At 34.3% G+C, this 22460-nt stretch overlaps 1 protein-coding gene across 1 annotated transcript in view; it reads right to left on the bottom strand.

Moving 5' to 3' along the window:
- Positions 1 to 22460, bottom strand: part of DPP10 (dipeptidyl peptidase like 10) — an 817253-nt gene that overhangs the window by 530834 nt on the left and 263959 nt on the right. Inside the window, exon 3 of the mRNA XM_031959980.1 lies at positions 8313 to 8408. Coding sequence (XP_031815840.1) covers positions 8313 to 8408 — 96 coding nt within the window. The remainder of the gene's footprint in view (positions 1 to 8312; positions 8409 to 22460) is intronic.

Consider the following 22460-nt stretch of genomic DNA (forward strand, 5'->3'; position numbering starts at 1 on the left):
TACCAAAATACTTCCTGTCCCAAATTCTCTGCTGACCTCCAACCATGCATTTCCATATGCTTCTCAGACATCTCTAAATAGATACCTAGAAGACATCTTAAATTTAAGATAGGCAAAAGTGAACTCATCTTTCTTTAGAAATCTCTTTTCTACTATGCCTCCCCCCCTACTAATTTTAAAGAGGAACACTAACTTCTGAAGTCCTTAGGTTCATGAACTAGGAGTCATCCTGGATTCCTTCTTATCTTTCACCCTCCTTCAAGTCAAATCTGTTGCTAATGTCTGTCAATTCACCAAAATCCATACCATTCTGTTCTTTGATGCTGCCTTCATTCTAGTATAGTTGCCCATCACTTCATGCCTTGATATTGCAATAGCTTGCTCATGGATATACCTGCCTCTAGCCTCTCCTCATTTCAATTCATTATCCATTATCCATTAAAATGAAATAATATTATTTACCCCCATACAATAAATTCCAGTGGCTTCCTTTGCCTCAGAAGCAAATACAGAATTTTCTGTTTGACATTCCAAGCTCTTTATAATCTATCCCCCTCTGACTTTTTCAGGATTTTTGCACTTTACTCCTCATCACACACTCTTAAATCCACTGCACTATGCCTCTTGTTTTTTTTTTTTTTCCTAAGAACAAGGCATCTCATTTGTCACCTCCAGGAATCTTTCCTGATTGCCATCCATGTCAGAAGTGCTATACCTCCTTTACTCTGCTCTTGACCTCTTTTAGAATGCAGCTAAAAATAATATTTTATTGGAAATTAATGAATTTTTTTAAATTTTAGTTTCCTTCTTTCTATTTTTTCCTACTTATTCTGCATGTTGTTTACTTTATATATATATACATTTATATATATATATGTATATATATATAAAGTATGCAGCATATATATATACATAAAAGTGTATGTATATATATATATATATATATATATATATACATATATATGTTTCATGTTATGTAGTTAAGGAAATTGGAAGGTTTTGGAGGGCAAACTCTTTTTTTTTGTTTGCCTCTTTTTGTATCCTCAGCTCCATTTAGTATAGTGACTGGCACATAGTAGTAGTGCTTAATAAAATTTTATTTTTGATTAGTTAGTAATTACTATTTAAGTCTCACTAGAATCTTTGGCTAGCATCTGAAGAGAAGATAGAAAATTTCTCTACAGCCCTTAGTATAATTATGGAAGCTATGCTGTGAACCTCTATTGCTAGTGCAGTAGGTTAAGAAGGCAGATCATTTCTAGTACCATCACATTTTTTATACACACTCCATATAAACCTGTCATTTTACTTCTTGGGTAGAAGCTATGATATGGGCCTCTGCCTGCAAGTTGAAATAATAAGACTTTTCATGAAGAAGAATATTATGGTAGAAAAAAATGATGTCAAAATCTTATAGATTTTTTAAATAGATGATTGGACATAGTAAAATAACCCACTCTCCTCAAACCAAAGCTGCTAAATAGACTAAGTACCATTCTTTGTTCTCTTGGTTTCATATTTTTTTTAAAGAAAATGGGAATTGACTCCTACATTCAAGAAATCTGTTTATGATATTAACATTTTAGTGCTGCCTAGCATTTTATTGCTTGTACTATTTAAAGCAAATACAGAAATAATTGTGCTGACATATTATTATACTGATTAGTCATTTTTCATTTCAAAAAAAAAAAAAATACTGTTTCAAGCAGTTGTCAGACCAGTCTTTCATAATCTTAACTGAAAGAGAAAAACAATGAATACAAAAATACAAAAATGTTTGAAAAATCTCAAAACTGAGTTGTCTTAATTATCATATATATACAAAATTCAGACACAAGAAAGAGGAGGAGATAAGAAACTGCAGCACTGTTCCTTCAACCTAACCTAATATTATCTTTGCCTTCATGTTCTTAGATTCTCACCTGTGCCAATTTGCTCTTAAATATATCACCTCCTTTCCTTTTAAGTAGTTCCCTCAAATACCTTGGGGAATCACAATGCAATCAGCTGTCACTTTCTCCAGCTGTTCAGTAAGCCCAGTGTTGCAAGAAGAATTCCCAGAGAAATGTCCAAGATTCTATTTTTTTTATTTTTTTGTCTTTAGAATAAGCTATTCTCTACTATATAGATATAAAATCCTGCCCAAGCTTAACATAGTCTGCAAGATAGTTGCAATATTATAAAACTGTAACATGATTCAAGGATATACAAAAAAAATATAATCTCAGATTGTCAAAAGATTTATATTATTCAATACAGCAATGACTGCTACAACACCACCAGCAGATTAAAGATATTCTTAATTTGAAGAGTAAATAGTTGTAATTAAAATTTAAATATAAAAAACAAATTATTTTGAGGAAAAATTTACTAATTAAATATTGTATTTTTATTTAAATATGTACAAATACACTAGCTAGATTGATAAATCTATAGACAGTTTCTGTTTCTTTATAGATAAAAGGTAAATAAGTTTTTGAAAGAGTAAAGAACTCATAATGATTCAGAGAATCAGAGTTAAATTTTGACCATTGTCACTTACCATTGATGTGACCTTGTTCAAACCTTGTTTAATCTATCAAAGTCTCAGTTTTCTTACACAATAAATGAATGGGTAGGATTTAATGACATCATTTTAAATAACTGAATATTTTAATTTAATATTTTAACATTTTCAGCTATAGTAAAGTTCATTTTTTGGATACATTTTGGATGCTATTTTGGATACATTCAATTATTATTATTCATGAAACATTTATTGCATTCATTATGTATGATATATTAAGCTGTGATATTGTATGCTAAAACAATCTACATTTTAAAGAAAATCATGTAAAGGTACCCTTCTTCATTTTTCTTAATCTTATAGAAATCTGTATTTCTTATAGAAATCTACATATAGATATTTCTATAGAGAATATATATGTACATAAATTATATATCTTTCTCATATATATATATATATATATATACATATATATATATATATATATATATATATATATATATATATATATATATAAAATTGTGTGTGGGTATGTAGATACCTACATACATACATGTACTCTGTTTTTGATTCTTCAGAGTGATTTTAGTAGTAATACTATTTCTTCTATTAATTCAAAATTCACTCCTTTTATGTAATGTCTCATGATTTTTTTTGGTCGAAAATATCAATTGCTGTTCACTCTCTGATAAAGAACTTCTCTAGATACAGTCAGAATTCTACTCAGACAATAGAAATGTAATTTGTCAATGGATTCATGTCAATTTCCTTTCCAACATTGTAGGAATAACTAGAGTTTGATGCCCAACTGGAATAACCTACGAGAACACAGAATCACTCCTGCAATGAATGATTTGGTGGTACTTAGATAGAAAATATATAATTTTAAATAGCAACTAGGGAACAAGTTTTGACAGAAATATTCTGGATTAAGAGGAAAGTAGGACTGGCAAGTGTAAATATAGCAACCTATTCAAAGATAAACATATAAAATTTTTTTGTTTGTTTGTTTAAAGCAAAAAAGTGATAATTTGGATCAACAGTGAAAGATGAACACAGCTTTCCTAGGGATTATTTTTAAATTATTTTATTCCTGGGGATTATTTTATTCTTTTTATCATTAATATTTTGAACTGGTCCTTCTAGCTCTATGAGAGTAAATATAAATTACAAAAGAATCAATATACTAATATTTAACTGTGTTTCATTGATTAATATAAAAGGTAACTGTGGTGAATAATCAAAAGATTGTTTTTACTGTCACTAAGTCAAAAAGTTTCCAATTCACAAAAATATATATCATTATGCTGTTTCTCCCAAATTCCCCATTAATTATATTTTTATTAGCTACTGCTACCTCAAGAAAATTAATCAATTGACACCTCACCAACCAAACTCTCATACCATTGAGGAACAATACAACATTCTGAACATACTTATTAAAAGTTGGCAGAAATTTAATTAAGTATTTTGTATTACTTAAATTGTGATATCAAATATTTAGGGCTACAAAATAAAAACATCAATAGTATCTGGAGGCTAGAATGCCCAAAGCAGAATTCAGTTCAAGGAGCACTGGTGGGTGGAGAAGATATGGGTGGAGAAGATATTTACATGTCTCTTTTGTCTTAGGTAGGCAAGAGTGAATATATTTGATTCATCAAAAGCCAGAATGAATAAAATAGTAGTTTTGAGCTGTTTGACAAGGTTCCCTACCCAGATTGGAATAAAAGAATGAAAAACCTTCTGAATATAGCTGCTATATTTTTTTCCTCAAAGAGAAATTGTTTTGAAATAAATAAATGACTTAGAAAGTTGTAAGAACCCATTCAAAATGGGTATGTATGCAATATTTGTGTGGCATATCAACAACTGGTAACCTCTTTCTCTTTCTTTATTGAGAGTTTTTAACAAAAGTTCAAAAAAGCAAACATCTACTTTTAGTTTAAAATGTAGAGAAAAATAGTAAATACATCTATGCCATTCCCAATAACTCACTTGGCACGTGTTCTATGAAAACATAACACCTAAGACTGGATAAGTGAAAGGCTTTCTACTGTTACTTGAATTTTAATGCAAACTATCTCACTATTTTTTCTAGGCATGCCACTAATTTTTGCCTCCAAGGATCCTGATTCTTTAATCCATTCCTTCCCCCATTTCATCTCAGAGAAAAACATTATTAGCAGTGAAGACAAAGTAGAAAAAAAAATTAAATGAATTTAGAGAATGTATATACAATCAGACTGTAGATGTAAGAAAGTCATTAAGATAATGTTAAACCAGCCTGGTTTTTTGGATCCACAAGGACCTGCTCTTTTTCATTCTGTTGTCATCTTGGACTGATCATATCACTGACCAACTGTTATAGGGCATGGAGAATACAAGAGAATGCCTGATCATTCTTGGACAACTAACTAGTTCTTTTAAAAATTTTGTATCAATATTCCTATAGGATCACATAGAAATTGAATTTAAAGAGAACATTTTTTCTGCAAATTCAATGGATTTTTGTGAAAAGGGACATTCATGCTTTGCCTATCATTAATATTCGTTTGAAAGCATAAATTTAATTTAAAATTGCATGAATGAATAAAGGAATCTTATTGAATTATACAAAGATATATAATTGTTTGCTATTTCTCCTAATGTATTCATAACAATTTACAAATTGTCATATGGACAATAATGGAGATCATATTTTGCGTATACATATAAATAATAGTACTCAATCTTTAGACATATTTTCCTCTTTTAATCATCTATTGCACCTAAATTGTCATAGATGTTTTCAATTATTTTTATTGTATAGATGTGGATAGGAATTGAGTCTATTTGTCTACTGCCACCTGAGTGTATTTTTATTTTTCTTTTGTTAAGATTCATTTAAATGTGTAATGGCCATTTATCTTTAATTTTTTTTTTCAAAGTAACTTGAAAGTAACAAAGAAACCTTGAAAGGATCCCTTTTCTGGTGAAAATTACATAACTTTAAGTTATGTTGCCTATAGATTCAAATAACTATACCTACAAATAAGAATTTTTTAAAATTTATTTTAACACATAACTTTTTGAATCATGTTGGGAGAGAAAAATCAGAATAAAAGGAAAAAAAAAACTTTGGGGGAGATTAAAAAAAAAACAGAAAAAAGAAGTGAACATAGCATGTATTGATTTACATTCAATCTCCTTGGTTCTTTTTCTGGATGAAGATGGCATTTTCTGTCCAAAATCTATTGGGACTGCTTTGGCTCACCACACCACTGAAAAGAACCAAGTCTTTCAAAGTTGATCTCACACAATCTTGCTATTACTGTGTACAATGTTTTCCTGGTTCTTTTGTTTTGCTCAGCATCAGTTCATGTAATTCTTTCCAGGTCTTTCTAAAATCAGCTTGTTCATCATTTTTTATAGAACAATAATATTTCATTATCTTCACATGCTACGACTTCTTCAACTGTTTCCCAATTGATGGGTGTTTATTCATTTTCCAATTCTTTGCTACAACAAAAAGAGATGCTATACATATTTTGTGCAAGTGGGTACTTTTCCCTCCTTTATGATTTTCTTGGATTTCAGACCCAGTAATGGCATTGATGGGTCAAATGGTATGCCCAATATTATAGTCCTTTGGTATAGTTCCAAATTACTCTCCAGAATGGCTAGATCAGTTCATAATTCCACCAACAATGCATTAGTGTCCCGATTTTCTCATATCCCCTCCAACATTTATCATTCTTTTTTCCTGTCATCTTAAGCCAATCTAAGAGTTATGAGATGGTATCTCAAAGTTGTTTTAATTTGCATTTATCCATTTGACAGTGAAAAAGATTATTTTTTTTCATATAAGTATAGATGGCTTTAATATTGTTGTATAAAATTTGTCTGTTCATATACTTTGACCATTTATCAAGTGTGGAATGACTTGCATTCTTATAAATTTGACATAGTTCTTTATATATTTTAGAAATGAGACCTTTATCCATTTCCAAAATATATAGAGAATTAACTCTAATTTATAAAAAATCAAGCCATTCTCCAATTGAAAAATGGTCAAAGGATATGAACAGACAATTCTCAGATGAAGAAATTGAAACTATTTCTAGTCATATGAAAAGATGCTCCAAGTCATTATTAATCAGAGAAATGCAAATTAAGACAACTCTAAAATACCACTACACACCTGTCAGATTGGCTAAGATGACAGGAAAAAATAATGATGATTGTTGGAGGGGATGCGGGAAAACTGGGACATTGATGCATTGTTGGTGGAGTTGTGAATGAATCCAACCATTTTGGAGAGTAGTTTGGAACTATGCTCAAAAAGTTATCAAACTGTGCATACCCTTTGATCCAGCAGTGTTACTACTGGGATTATATCCCAAAGAGATTATAAAGAAGGGAAAGGGACCTGTATGTGCACGAATGTTTGTGGCAGCCCTTTTTGTAGTGGCTAAAAACTGGAAACTGAATGGATGTCCATCAGTTGGAGAATGGCTGAATAAATTGTCGTATATGAATATTATGGAATATTACTGTTCTGTAAGAAATGACCAACAGGATAATTTCAGAAAAGCCTGGAGAGACTTACATGAACTGATGCTGAGTGAAATGAGCAGGACCAGGAGATCATTATATACTTCAACAACAATACTATATGATGACCAGTTCTGATGGACCAGGCCATCCTCAGCAACGAGATCAACCAAATCATTTCCAATGGAGCAGTAATGAACTGAACCAGCTATGCCCAGAAAAAGAACTCTGGGAGATGACTAAAAACCAATACATTGAATTCCCAATCCCTATATTTATGCACACCTGAATTTTTGATTTCCTTCACAAGCTAATTGTACAATATTTCAGAGTCTGATTCTTTTTGTACAGCAAAATAACGTTTTGGTCATGTATACTTATTGTGTATCTAATTTATATTTTAATATATTTAACATCTACTGGTCATCCTGCCATCTAGGGGGGGGGGGGGTAAGAGGTGAAAAATTGGAACAAGAGGTTTGGCAATTTTTAATGCTGTAAAGTTACCCATGCATATATCCTGTAAATAAAAGGCTATTAAATAAAAAAAAAATAAAATAAAATAAAAAAAAGAAATGAGACCTTTATCAGAAATATGGACAGTAAAGATTTTTCCCCCAGCTTTGTACTTCCCTTTTAATCTTGTTTCTCTTGATTTTGTGCAAAAACTTTTTTTAATGTAATCAAAGTTGTCCATTTTACCTTTCACAATGTTCTCTAATTCTTCTTTGGTCATAAATTCCTCCCTTCTCCAAAGATGTGATAGATAAATTATTCTCAAATAAGGATGGTTTGTCCCACTTATTATCAAACAATTTATATAAATATAAACCAAACACAAATTATAAAAAATATGCATATACCTATAACATAAAAAATTATGCGATATATACAACTATAGATAGATATATCTATACCTATGTATCACAACATATGCAAACTAATCAACGCTAATTTTATAAATGTATATGCCACATATCCAAATTAATTCACACCTAATTTCCTTGGAACCTTTACAGATAAAATCGTCTTTAATGTATTTTGTGTCATATCAAGATTTCTTTCCCTAGCTGTATAAATACCAAAATAAATTGCAAAGTAAAAATTTCAGGATAATGATCTACTTTCACAAAGGACACAAAACTTATGATGCAATGTTGTATATAATTTGCAAATCATGTAATCAAAACATTAGTCACATGTATTATCTAAAATCTTAATTTATTACAGCAATACAAATATCCAGGTGAAAAAAAATTCATAAACTTACCATTGATCCATCTAGCCTCAGGATTATGAATCATAAACTCTTTTCTGAAGAGATCTTCTAAAGACAATCTGGTTTCTGATGAATTTGTAAGTTCATCTAAAATAAAAAGGAGGAAACTGTAGTTAGAAATGCAGGTTTATACCAAGAGTCAAAGTTGGGTTTTCTTTTTTTTTTACCTTTTAAGTGACAAAATTTTAGATTAAAGCACTTGTTTTAAGAAGTGGAATAGACTTGTCTTCATTTCAAATAAAATTTAGAATTTCATAATAATCTGCATTTAATAGCAATTTTTAAATTTTATGAATATGAAATAAAAGTATTCATCATATTTTTAGTTCAACCCATTCTACTGAAATGGATTGTAAGTGCATATTAGAAGGCAAAATGATATTTTAGACTCATGAACACATTATAATTCTAGTTTGATCTCAGTGAAATATGATGGAAGTATGGAGATTTTAATGACGTTTTAATGAAGTTCACAAATTTATAAGTAAATTCAAAAAAAAAATTAGGAAGTAATAGACATATATTTCAAAAAGAAAAGAAAACATATGGCACAAAACATTATAATATTTAAGAACTATTTGATATAGATTTGGTTTTTAAATGACTTTATATTTCTTGGGTGTTAAAATGATCATATCCCCCCTGACCCATATACAATACTAAGTGAAAATTAATTCAGAAAATCTGAAAGCAAAATCTAAACATTTTAAAACAAAAAGAGAAATGGATTCAGTCACCTAGAATTCAACATATGATTTTAATCCTTCCACATATTACCAATGTACCTTTAGATGATTTAGATATCGATTTTACATCTGCAAAATGAGGGTGTTGCCTAGATAGTTAGTTATTCTCTATAATCTCTAAATCTATGGTACAATGATATTTTAAATAATTGCATTGAAGTTGCATACATAGTTTTTAAGAGACTATTTTAAATTGGTATTTAGTAACTTATGTTACTATAAACTATATAGTTTATACTATAGCGGATATGCTGGGTTTGTATCAGGAAGACCTGCCTCTAATAGATAATGGTTTTAACATGGGAAAAGAAGTTACCCTTTCAGTACTATAGCTGCATTGCTGAGAAAATCCATCAGCAGGAACTTTCTATACCAATGCACTTGTATATCCAGACCCTTACCCCAGAATGATATGAAAGTTCTCTTATTTCCATTATAAGAATCTAATCTTCCCTATTTTATTATTCCTTTCATAAACATTACCTTCCAGTTTTATTTATAAATTTGCTTTTTTTTTACTTTCAGTTTTATTAATTTCTGCAATACTTAGGATTTCAGATTTGATATTTAATTGAAGATTTTTCATTTCTTTTTTTCCTAGTTTTTTTTTTTTTTACTTTGATACTCAATTCTTTGCATACTCTTTCTCTATATTATATATGTAATCATTTTGAGATAGAAATTTCATCCTAAGTACTGCTTTGGCTTAATCACGCAAATTTTGGAATACTGTCTCAATACTATAATTCTCTGCAAGAAGATTATTTCTTTCCTATATTTTATTCATTTACCTACTTACTCTGAATTATTATAATTTTAGTTTCCAATTAATTTTAATCTATATTTTCATTAAATTAAATTTTATTGCATTGTAATCTGAAAAGGTTGAATTTAATATTGCTGATTTTCCATATTTGTCTGTAAAGTTTTTATATCCTAATGTATGCTCAAAGTGTCTCTGCCACTGAGAAAAAGGATTATTTTTTTCTATTCCCATTCAATTTTCTGCAGAAGTCTAGAATATGTAAATTTTCTAAAATTAAATTCATCTCTTTAAATTCTTTCTCATTCATTTTTTTTAGTTAGATTTATTCTGAGAGGAGAAAATTGAGGACCTCCAATACCATAGTTTTGTTGTCTGTTTCCTTCTGTTGCACATCTAATTTTTTTTCCTTCAAAATTTGAATGTCATACCATTTGCTCCATATATGCTTAGTATTGATAGACTTTATTTTTTATGCACCATTTTTCACAATGGTCTATATGTCCATTTCTTTTAAAAATATTTGGTTTTGCTTTTTCTTTGTTTGAGATTGTGATAGCTGTTCCTGCTTTATTTTTAATCTTAATTTGTAGAGGCTGAAACTATGGAATCAATGCACTGAGGTCAGAACTGCTGAGTGCTTGAGGCTAACTACTGATTGGACGATACTCTATGGGCATATGCTTGGAAAATGGTCCTTTCCACTATCCATACTGGCTCAATGATTGGTGCATAGAGGATTGTAGGATGGACTAGGGGGTGGAGTAAAGCTAGCCAGGGACACACTTTCAGTGGTAGACAAGGAGAAAGTGGTTGCAGAGATTCTGCTTCCATCCTGTTCTAACCTGAGTCTAAGACCAAGAATAAAGAATAAGAACTTTTGCTTCGGCTGATTCTAGGATGTCCTGGGTGCTGGTGTGGTCATCACATTTGGCACCCAAGCACGGGAACCAAGGACCCTAACTTCACTGAAGAAGTCTCTTGTGACCAGGAAATAGGGTGAGTATATAAATAGACAAACAGGGAACTTAACTTTGTTAAGGGCTAAACTAGTATCCTTTTCTAGCTGCAATGGGGCAGATATTGGGATACAATCCAGCCCCAGGCCCAGCCCCAGACTCAGTCCCACCCCCACCCCCACCCCAAACAGGAGCTATAGAGAGCATGCTTAAGCTGATGAAGGGACAAGGATTAATTGTAACTTGGTTGCAGATTGCTAGACTATTGGTTACATTAAAACGCATGTCCCTTTGGTTCTTAAAGGAAAAAGATATAGGGCTAGATAATTGGAAGCTGGTGGGAGAGCAATTATGCAAATACTACAATGATCATGGTTCTCATTCAATTTCCAAGGAGACATTCTGTACATACAACATAATACAACTGGCCTTAAAAAAAAAAAAAAAAAACCTGTTAGTTATAGAAAAAAGGAAAATTCTAAAAATGGCCAGATGAGGAAGTGTGAGGAAAATAAGGAGGACAAAGGAGGAATTAACAGTGATATCACCAGAGGGCATGAGGAGTTAAGTGAGGATGAGGGGCAGGGTGAAGGGTGGGTTAAAGGGCATGGTGAAGAGCCAGGTGATTCTCCCCCTCACAGAGCACCTTCAACTCCGCCTAAACTGGAACTGATTCTTGACACGCCCCCATCAACTTCACCTTCCAGGATGGAGGGGGAAGGAGTAGTGAGAGAGGCAGTGACACCACCAGCACCTCCCCCAAAAAAGTCACCCCCTCCTATGACTAAATTGTAAAAGGCAGTAGTTAAAGCAAGGGAAGAGGGCCAGAATTTAAGTAATTTGCAAATGGAAATGGATCCAGTGACTCAAGAGTTTGACTCTTCAGGTCAAGAAAGTAGAAGATATGCTGCTTTTGATATAGAAATCCTCAAAGATCTGAAAAAGGCTTGCACTCTTTATGGGGCTACATCAGCATATGTTAAGATGTTACTACAGAATTTGGCTTATGAAGTCTTAACCCCTAGTGACTAGAAATCTATACAAGGACATGCTTAGAACCTGGACAAAACTTGTTGTGGCTTTCTGAATATAATGAGCTCTGTAGGATACAAGCCCAACAAAATAGTCATAGTGGACTTAATCCTTCAATCACCTGTGACCAACTAACAGGTGTAGGTTCTTATGCAGAAATTTCAGTACAGATTAATTACCCCTTAGCTGCTTATGGGCAAATTGCTGCTGCTGCTATCAAAGCATGGACTTCACTTCCCCATAACAATGACAAGAGTGAAGCCTTCACAAAAATAACACAAGGGCCAAATGAACCCTTTGCTGATTTTGTGGGACATTTGCAGACAGCTATCACAAGAACTAATGGTGAAAATGCAGTGACAGACATTATGATAAGGCAACTTGCTAAAGAAAATGCTAATGAGGTTTGTAGAAGAATTATACTAGGACTGTGCAAGGATGCTCCTTTAGAGGAGTTCATAAGACTCTGTGCCACAGTGGGCACAAATGCCTTTTATAGCCAGGCTATGATGCAGACTTCCCAAAATCCAAACATGGGGAGACAGGGTCCATTTTGGCAAGGGACTTCCAGAGAGACTTGTCAATGCTTTCAATGCAGTAAAGTAGGGCATCTGAAAGCTCAGTGTTGGCATAGAGACAGAGTGAGAATACAGGGAGGGAGAACAAGACTCAATACCCCATGTCCAAAATGCAACAGAGTCTTCCATTGGGCCTCAGAATGTAGACTGATTCAGGGAAACGGGATCAGGGGGCCAGCTCCAGGGCCCAAGACAAAAAATACTTGGGACATGATGGCAACCAATGGTACACTCAGAGAGTGCCTAGAAGGCCAGTAACCAGACATGATCAATCAGCCAGGAAGCCATATGATGGGAGAAGGAGATTACATAATCAACCAGCCAGAAAGCAACCTGATGGCAAAAAGGGATTACAGTTAGGGAGAATAGAGTTGTATGCAGCTGAGATATCCCCTGGAGAGGTGAAATCTGTTCCTCTCCAGCCTCCCTTGCCTCCAGGCACAGTAGGCTTGACCATTTCACCTCCTGAGAGTACATACAAAACAGTGTCCATCCACACACTGGTGTAGGAAACTGGGGATTGTGTACATAATATCCCAGTCACTAATACAGGTAGACAATGTGTGACTTATCAACCAGGAGAAGTAGTAGCATCAGGTTTACAAATACAGACTCTTAATAAGCCATCTGGTGATAGTTGCCCAGATTCTGACTCCAAGCAAAAAAGTCCAGGAATATACTAGATAGCAGCTGTGACAGGTGACCGACCTATGCTCATGATCCATATAAATGGCATACAGTTTAGAAGGATTGGTAGACACAGGTGCAGATCGTACAGTCATTAGAGGTGCCAACTGGCCCAGTCACTGGCCAAAGATTAAGGCAGACACCTACATGTCTGGCGTAGGAGGATCAATAGCAGCTGAAGTTAGTGCTACCCCTTTGAGATGGATATTTGAAGGTGAAATAGGAGTTTTTACTCCTTTTATAGTTGAAAAAATGCCCATCAATCTGTGGGGAAGAGACATTTTACAACAATTAGGATTAAAAATGAGTACCTCGGTTTTTTAGGCAGGGCTGCTGTTGAAGGCCTGCCAACACTTTCACCTGTTCCTATCCAATGGAAAACTGATACACCAGTGTGGATAGAACAGTGACCCTTAGGTAGCAATAAAATTCAGGCCTTATTAGATATAGTACAGGAGCAACTTGACCAAGGACACTTACAACCTTCTCTAAGTCCTTGTCATTCCCCAGTATTTGTTGTAAAAAAGAAATCTGGAAAATGGAGCATGTTGACTGATTTAAGAAAGGTAAATGAACAGATGGAAAGTATGGGAACTCTTCAGCCTGGGCTTCCATCTCCTATTCAGTTGCCTAGAGAAAGACCTCTTTGGGCCTATAGACATTAAGGAATGTTTCTATTCTATCCCTCTGGATAAGGAGGATATGAAAAGATTTGCCTTTTCAGTGCCCAGCATTAACTTAGCTGAGACTTATAAAAGATATGAATGGACAGTTTTGCCACAGGGAATGAAAAACAGCCCTGCTATGTGTCAAATGTATGTTGCTGCTGCTCTTACTCCAGTAAGAAAAGCATTTCCAAAAGTTATGATACTACATTACAAGGATGATATATTGGGATGTGCATCTGAGGAACAAATGTTAGAAGCATGTCTACAAAAGAACGTGGAAACACTAAGATACTTCAAATTGCACATAGCTCCAGAAAAAATTCAAAGACATGCTCCTTTTAAATATTTAGGATATGACGCACATTCTAAAGTGCTCACAGTACAAAAACTTTCCTTAAAAACAGAGAAGCTAAATACTTTAAATGACTTTCAGAAATTAATAGAAGATATCTAATGTATGCATCCAGTGTTAGGCTTGACTGCCTATCAAGTGCAAACATTACATGACATATTAAGGGGAGGCAGTGCTTTAAACTCACCACGCCAGCTTACAAAAGAAGCTCAAGAGGATTTGAGAGAAGTAGAACTGGCTTTATTCAATGTGGTTGAAAGAGTCACTCAAAAACCCTTGGAAATATCGGGTTTTGCTACACAAGAGACACACACAGCAGTCCTTCATCAAGGAGATAGTGTGATAGAGTGAGTGAACTTCCTGACACACCAGAGCAAAGCCTTACTCCTTACTCAGTGCTTGTGGCTAGAATTTTAGTAAAGGCCATTAGGCGAGCAGTACAATTATCTGGGATAAGACCTGACAAGATATGTACCTCTTATACTAATGCACAAATTAATGTATGTTGTGAAACCATCCCAGAGTGGCAAATTTTACTGGCTATGGCTCCAAATTTTGCACATGGGTCTCCATTAAAGATAACCAGACTATTACATAATTGGTGATGGATTCTTGAAGAGAAGGTTTCTAAAGTTCCTCTTAAAGGACCAACTATCTTTACAGATGCATCCAAACATAATATTTGTGCTGTATACTCTCATGACTTAACTATAAAGAGAGTGCTCAAAACTCCTTTTTAGTCCACTCAGCAGTAACAATTGCATGAAATCATTCCAGCTCTTATTTATTATCCAGGAGATATAAATATAATATCTGATTCTGCCTATTCAGTAGGTGTGGTACAAAAATTGCCACAGTCCAAATAAAATTTGTAGCCTCTAATATATATTAGCTCTTCAAGGAACTTCAAGAGCAAGTGAGAAAGCATCCAGGTAATATTTATATTTTGCATGTCCACTCTCATATAGACTTCCAGGTCCAATTTTTGATGGTAATTCAAAGGCACATAGCCTTCTAACTATGCTGGCCAATACTCCTTTATTTCAAGAAGTCCAAGAATCTCATTTTAAATATCATCAGGCTGCTTAAGCTTTGCATTTGCAATTAGGAATAACAAGAGAGGAAGCAAGGAGCATAGTAAAAGCCTGTACAGCTTGCCTTCCTTTCCATACTCCTACACTGCCTCCAGGGAAAAACTTTCATGGTTTGAGACCCAATGAAATTTGGCAAATGGATGTGACCCATTATAAATCTTTTGGTCATCTGTCTTTTATCCATGTTGTGGTAGACACTTTTTCAGGATTCACTTTTGCAATACCAGCAACAAAAGAGGCAGCCCGAGTGGTCACTGAATTCCTTATACAAGCATTTGCAATTATGGGTGTGCCACAAGCCATAAAAACAGACAATAGACCGACATATACTTCTAAACATTTTGCACACTTTTGTGCACAGTATAAGATTTTACACACCACTGGCATAATCTTTAATCCTCAAGGACAGTCAATAGTAGAGAGGAGAAACAGAGACATTAAGATGCTCCTCCAAAAACAAAAGAAAGGGGGAACCACAGTTACGTAACCCTAGAGAACTTCTAAATCTAGCTCTTTATACTATTAATTTCTTGATTTTTTGTCAAAGATGCACTGGCTCTGGCAGGCAGGTTTTATAACCTACTGGAAGGGCAGTGTCCAGTGTGAACAGCTATACTCTCTTTAGATAATCACAATGTGATGTGGAGAGACCCAGAAAGTGGTGAATGGAAGGGACCAGATAGGTTAACTTCTTGGGGGAGAGGGTTTGCTTGTATTTCAACAGGTGGAGAAGGAATCAGATGGGTACCAACAAGCCATATTCGCCTTATCCATTAGAGAGAGATGGAGCAGACCCTTGAAACAAAGGAGAAGACCCAAGAAACATCGGGTGTTTCCATTGCTGACTGTGCCTACCACTGAAAGAGCATGGCAGTTATGGCATTTGACTCATGGACATCGAAAATTGTTGGACTTCAAAACCCTCAAGAATCATTGGATTCTCTGAGACATGATAAGATTGTTGTAGGACTTGAAAACCCTCAGGAATCATTGGATTTTCTGAGAAATGATAAGACTGTTGCAAGACTTCAAAATCTGCTGGGATCATTGGGTTCCCTAACACATAAAAAGACTGTTGCAGGACTTCAAAAACTTGTGGGGATCATTGGATTCCCTGAGACATGAAGCAATGGACAATAGATTGGTTTTGGAATATCTCTTAGCTGCTGAAGAAGGCATATGTGTGACTGTTGTTTACATATCCTCCTTCTAGGACTTCTGGAAATCTCTTATAATACCATATTGATTTATATTGTTTGTTATATCACTATTTGCATATACAATTCATGTCTGTTGTACCACTTTGAGCCTGTACTGACTGTGGGAAGAGTCACCACCTGTGCATTATTGCTATGTGTTCATTTAATACCTCCTATACTGATGGGTTTGTGCATATCTGTTTCTAATAAGAGCCTTCATTCCATGAAACCCACTAGCAATTCCCGATTCCCTTGGTGCTTTTCATCTCCCTTCCTGAGCTGTTGGGGAGGGCTTGATAATCTCCTATTTAGTGCTTTCACCTCCCTTCCTGAGAAGTGGGGGGGGGAGTGTGATCACCTCCTTTTTGGTGTTTTCACCTCTTTTCCTGAGAAGTCAGGGAGGGCATGATCACCTCCTTTTGGGGGCTCTCACCATCCTGAGAAATCAGGGATGGCATGACCACCTGTGTTCTAAAACAAAAGAAAGTGGAAGATGTAGAGGGCTGAAACTATGGAATCAATGCACTGAGGTAAGAACTGCTGAGTGCTTGAGGCTAACTACTGATTGGACAATAGTCTATGGGCAAATGTTTGGAAAATGGTCCTTTCCACTATCCATACTGGCTCAATGATTGGATTGTAGGAAGGAGTAGAGGGTGGAGTGAAGCTAGCCAGGGACACACTTTCAGCAGTAGACGAGGAGAAAGCGGTTGGGGAGATTCTGCTTCCATCCTGTTCTATCCTGAGTCTAAGACCAAGAATAAAGAATAAGGACTTTTGATTATCCTGACTCCAGCTGATTCTGGGGTGTCCTGGGTGCTAGCGTGGTCATCACATTAATTAAAGCATATAAATTCTGTTCTAGCCCTTTATTTTTCTATTCTGTTATCTGCTTCTGTTTTATGGGTGAATTCATCTCATTCACATTCACAGTTATTATTACTATGTATTTGTCTCTGTCTCTTTTCCTTCTCTCACTTTTTACCATTTCTCGTTTATTTTATTTCTGATCACTGTTTCCTTTAACCTGTGCCCCTTCAATCAAACTTTAAATGTAATTTTAAAGACTCTGTCTCTGCTTCAGAAACCAGTGGATGAGCAGATTAGCTATGAGAACTTCAGTTCAACTACAGAAGACAAATAGTGAGTCCCTGAACCCCAGAATAACAAAAGGGACTTGGCCATGTATATGCAGCCCCAGGGTAGGAAGCCCACAGCAATAGCCCCAGGACAGCATGAAGCCTCTATTGCCTTTAGAAGAATCTTGGGACAATCTCTCTTTTGCTCAAAGAGCAGACCTCAACCTTTAAAAATGAGCAAAAAGAAAAACAAAAGAGCTCTGATCATAAATAATTATTATGAAGGTAGAGAAGAACAGACCTCAAAACCTAAGGACAGTAAAGTCATAACATCTAAAGATGGAGTCTCAAAATATGATATGAATTGGTCTGCAAATCAAAATGCTCTCTTGGAAGAATTCAGAAAGGTTTTTAAAAGAGAGAAGAAAAATTGGGAAAGGAAATGAGCACCTTGAAAAAGGAAACACAGAAATTGACTGAAGGAAACCACTCCTTAAAAAATAGATTTGGCAAAATGGAAAAAAGAAAACAACTCTTTGAAAAAAGCCAGAAAGAGAAAAATTCTCTAAAAATAGAATTGGAAAAATGGAAAGAAAATTCAATGAACAAGACAACTCATTTAAAAGTTCAATGGGCCAAAAGCAAAAAAAAAAAAAAAAGTTAAAAAAAAAGCTGAGTAAAGAAAATGATTCACTAAAAATTAGAATTGAACACGTGGAACTAAATAACTCAATGAGATACCAAGAATTAGTCAAACAAAACAAAAATGAAAAAATAAAAGAATACTTAAAATGTCTCATGGGACATTGTATCTTTGTTAGAAGAATTGTATCTTTGTTAGAAGTTTACTTAGAGGGGGTCAGTACAATTTGACTTTATTTTGATGATATATAAAGCAAATTAGGTGTGGGCAAGGGATGGTACTGGAAGAAGAGAAGGGGGAAGTAAAATAGGATAAATTGCATCACATGAAGAGGCAAAAAGATATTTCTGTTGAGGGAAAAAGGGAGAGGGCTGAGCATTGTGTGAGCCTTAATTTCATTAAATTTGGCTCAAAGAGAGAATATCAGATATATTTAGTTTGATATGGAAACTTGTCTCACCCTATAGAGAAGTAGGAGTGGAAAGAGGAAAGGAAAGTGGGAGGCTAATAAAAGTAATAAGAGAAGTAGAAGGGGAATGAGATAAGAAAATGGGAAGGATTGTAAAAAGGGAGGGCAGATTGATGGAGGTGTTAATGAGAAGTGAAATTCTAGTGAAGAAGGGAAAAAGGGACAGGAAAGAGAAAAGTGTAACTTGGAGAAAATAAGATGGTGGGAAATAGTTATTTTAACTATGGATGTGAATGGGATGAATCCTCCCATCAAATTGAAACAGATTGCAGATTAAATTAAAAGCCAGAATCCTACAATATGTTGTTTATAAGAAAGACATTTAAAGGACAATGATACATACAGAGTAAAGATAAAAGGCTGGAGCAGAAACTACTATTCTTCAGCTGAAGTTAAAAAAAAATACAAACATAGCAATCCTGATCTCTCATAAAGCAAAAGCAAAAATAGATCTAATTAAATTTAATCTTAAAAAAATCATCTAATGTTTAATTCATAACCGATACAAGTTAATAACAATATCAAAAATAAACATGGTGGCAATTTCTTGGTCTTTAGTTTTGACCATGAAACAAGAGTGAGTATACATATAAAAACACAGCAAAGAGAAGACATGATTTATTTGATACATTGAATATGTAACCAAAATATTTGTGGAAGTTTCAAACTTTTCCCACTCTTGATCCAATTACTATTTTTGAGGAAATATACTACATAAATGATATTATTCTAGGTGATTCAGAGGTCACTGTTTCTTAACCAAAGAGGCTTATGGTCTTGTAAAATGAACAACATTTAGACCTAGTAACTAAAACAAAAGAAAATTAGTAATTAATACAAAAAGAAAATCATAAACAAAAGTTTACTTAGAATCATCAAATTTAGAATTTTGGGGACCTTAGAGATCATCTAATCCAACACTTTCAGTTAAGGAAACCATAATCCAATGAGTTAAATTACTTGACCCAGGTGGCAAAGTTTGAATCCTTTTGATTGTTAGTTCAATGCTTTAGAGTGAATAAAGATGGCACCATTGAGGATATATAACACTATGCCAAAGATTTCAACAGATACAGATTGGGTAAAAGAGTATTAGCAACAATTGCAATACTATTAGGATATTTCTTTTATATGGAATTAATATGAATAATTACTTAGCTATGCTATTTTGTTTTGCCTATGCAGAAAATTTATATATTTATTAGATGAATTTGATTTTATATTAGTAGTGTTTAGTTATTTTTCAATCTTGTCTAACTATTTATAAACTTATTTGTTTCATTATCTATGGGATATTTTAGGAAGATGTAGTTTCCTTCTTTATCTTTGTTATTTAGGTTTATTTTTGCTTTTACTTTGAGAACTGAAATTGCAATTCTGACTTTTTCAATTTTTTTATTAAAAAAAAAAAAAAAAACTTAAGCTGAAGAGTACTAGATTCTGCTCCAGCCCATTATCTTTACTATGTGTATGTGTCTATGCTTCAATTATGATTCTTGTAAACAACATATTGTAGGATTATGTTTTTTGATACACACTGCTATCCATTTCTATTTTATGGGCAAGTTCATCCCATTTACATTCACATTCACATTCCATCCTATACTTTCTCCTAATTGTTCTCTTTCCTTTTACTCTTTTCATCCTCATTGATGTTTTTCTTCTATCCATCCCCTCCCCTCCCCTAAATTTTCCCTGCATTCTGGCAGTCCACACACTACCCTTTCATTTAATTTCCACCCTTCTATGTTTCTATAGTGTAAGATAGATTTCTATATTCATTTTACTGTACATATTATTCCTCCTTTGAATCAACACTTATAAGAGTAAAGTTCAAGTGATTCCTGCCATCCACTCTCACCTCTTCCACTTCACTATAATAGGTCTTTCACCATTCTACCTTTTCCTTCCTTCTACACCCAATGCATTTTCCTTTTTATCCCCTTTTAATACCATTCCTTTCGATTCATCTTATAAATTCCTGTATCTATGTCTATTCTTTCTACCTGTACTATTAGTAATATAATTTTAAAGAATAAGTGGGATGATTCTGGAAAAATGGCAGAGTAGATAAAAAAAATTCTAAGTTCTCCAAATTTCACCCACAAACAAAACAAAATTGGATCCCAGGATTAATGTAGACATTTGAAAATAAATAAGACAGAGAAAAACATAAGTCCTCTTGGAAAAAATCCTAGATAACCAGAAGAAAGACCTTAGGATAGAGGTTTAACCAGTGTGAAGTGTATACACCTCCAAGCTAGCTCCACAGAAACAGCAAATAGAGAGCCCTGAGAGGTAGCCTCTGCCTGAACCACAGAATTTTCACTTGAGAACAGTAGAGAGAGTCCTACCCAAAAAGTAAATTAAATGACTACCCATACAGAAAGAATTTATAGATGAACTCAAAAAAGATTTTAAAAATCAAACAAAAAAGACTGAAGAAACCTTTTTTTTAAATTTCAGCTCTGCTCTCAGCATGGAAAGGACACTGTCTCAGGTTTTGTTTTTTTGTTTCTCTTTTTTGCTTGATACTATAGGTACTGCCTGTTTACCTGATGCTGCACCAATGTCACCCTGAGGCCCACATGGGATCCTCATGTCTGGTGCTACAGTGAGGGAATGTATCAGGATGTCTAGAACTGCTAGAGCTCATGAGGGATAGCTGTCATTGCTACAGGCAATTGGAGTCTGGCACCTTACCTGGTGCTGAGCTGGAGTCCTAGTGCTGGTATCTGGTGTGTGCTGAGGCCATTGGGACCTCATGTAGTCCCTCATGGGACTACACTGAAATAAGTAGTGGTATGACATTTTCTTTCCTCGGGGCTATGCTGAAGCTTATGACACATGACCAACAACTCTGTTTGCATAGACCCCCTAAGATTGCTATTTACCTATTCTCCCAGTCTACACTGAAGTACTGGAAGTCTAGTCAATGACAATTGCTTATTTGCCTATGACTATACTGAAGCATCTAGCAGTTTTTAGAGCTGGAGTCTGCCCATTCCCCTGGCTATTATGAAGTACATGAGGGATCCTGGTGTTGGCAGATCCCTCCTTAATTATAGGGGGTCTCAGAATGTACCAAAGTTCTATTGAAATGAGGCTTGTTATTGGCTTACTGGGATGCTTCCTGTCTTGTACAATGCTCCTCAATTACTTGTGAAAGAGACCTTTTCTGATGATCTTCAAAATTTTTTAGGTTCAAAGATTGTTTTATCCCATCTTTTTGCTGGTTCTGTTGTTCCAGATTTTGGTTTGTGGTACCTTTTAATGGTTGTTTGGAGATGAATATGGGAAAATTATGGTGATTTACTTTTTTAATCTGCCAGCTTGTCTCTTGGAAGTCCATCATGATCTTGGCTCTTAATTAGCCTCAGAAGGTGACTTTTCATTCCCTACTTCATTCTATGAACATGATGACTTCCCTGCGATCTCACTATGCTTCCTTCAATCGTCTCATGTTATAATCAACTCTTCTTATGGGTAACATTAAATGTGCTTCATAATTTGAAGATGTTTTTCCTCATAAAACAGACTCTCATCTCAAAATAAGTTTTTTTTTTGTTGTTGTTGTTCTGTGCATCTTCAAGAATTTGATTATATTTCAAACTCAGGTCCATTTTCAGATAGAGAATTACAATGATATTTTTATTCAGGCTTTATCCACAAGAGGTACTGCCTCTCTTGATTTATGTCTAATTCTTCTGTTTATACAGCATGGGACCTTATTAGCCCTATTTTCTTGCTATCACACACCAAGTTCTGATTTTAGCATATCATCACTGTACCCTCAGTTTCCAAGGTTTCTCCCTCAAATATACTTTTATAGCATGTTATGTCTCTCTGTTTTACCAGAAAAAAAATTGC

Source organism: Sarcophilus harrisii, chromosome 3 (assembly GCF_902635505.1).
Source record: "Sarcophilus harrisii chromosome 3, mSarHar1.11, whole genome shotgun sequence".
Taxonomy (NCBI): Eukaryota; Metazoa; Chordata; class Mammalia; order Dasyuromorphia; family Dasyuridae; genus Sarcophilus; species Sarcophilus harrisii.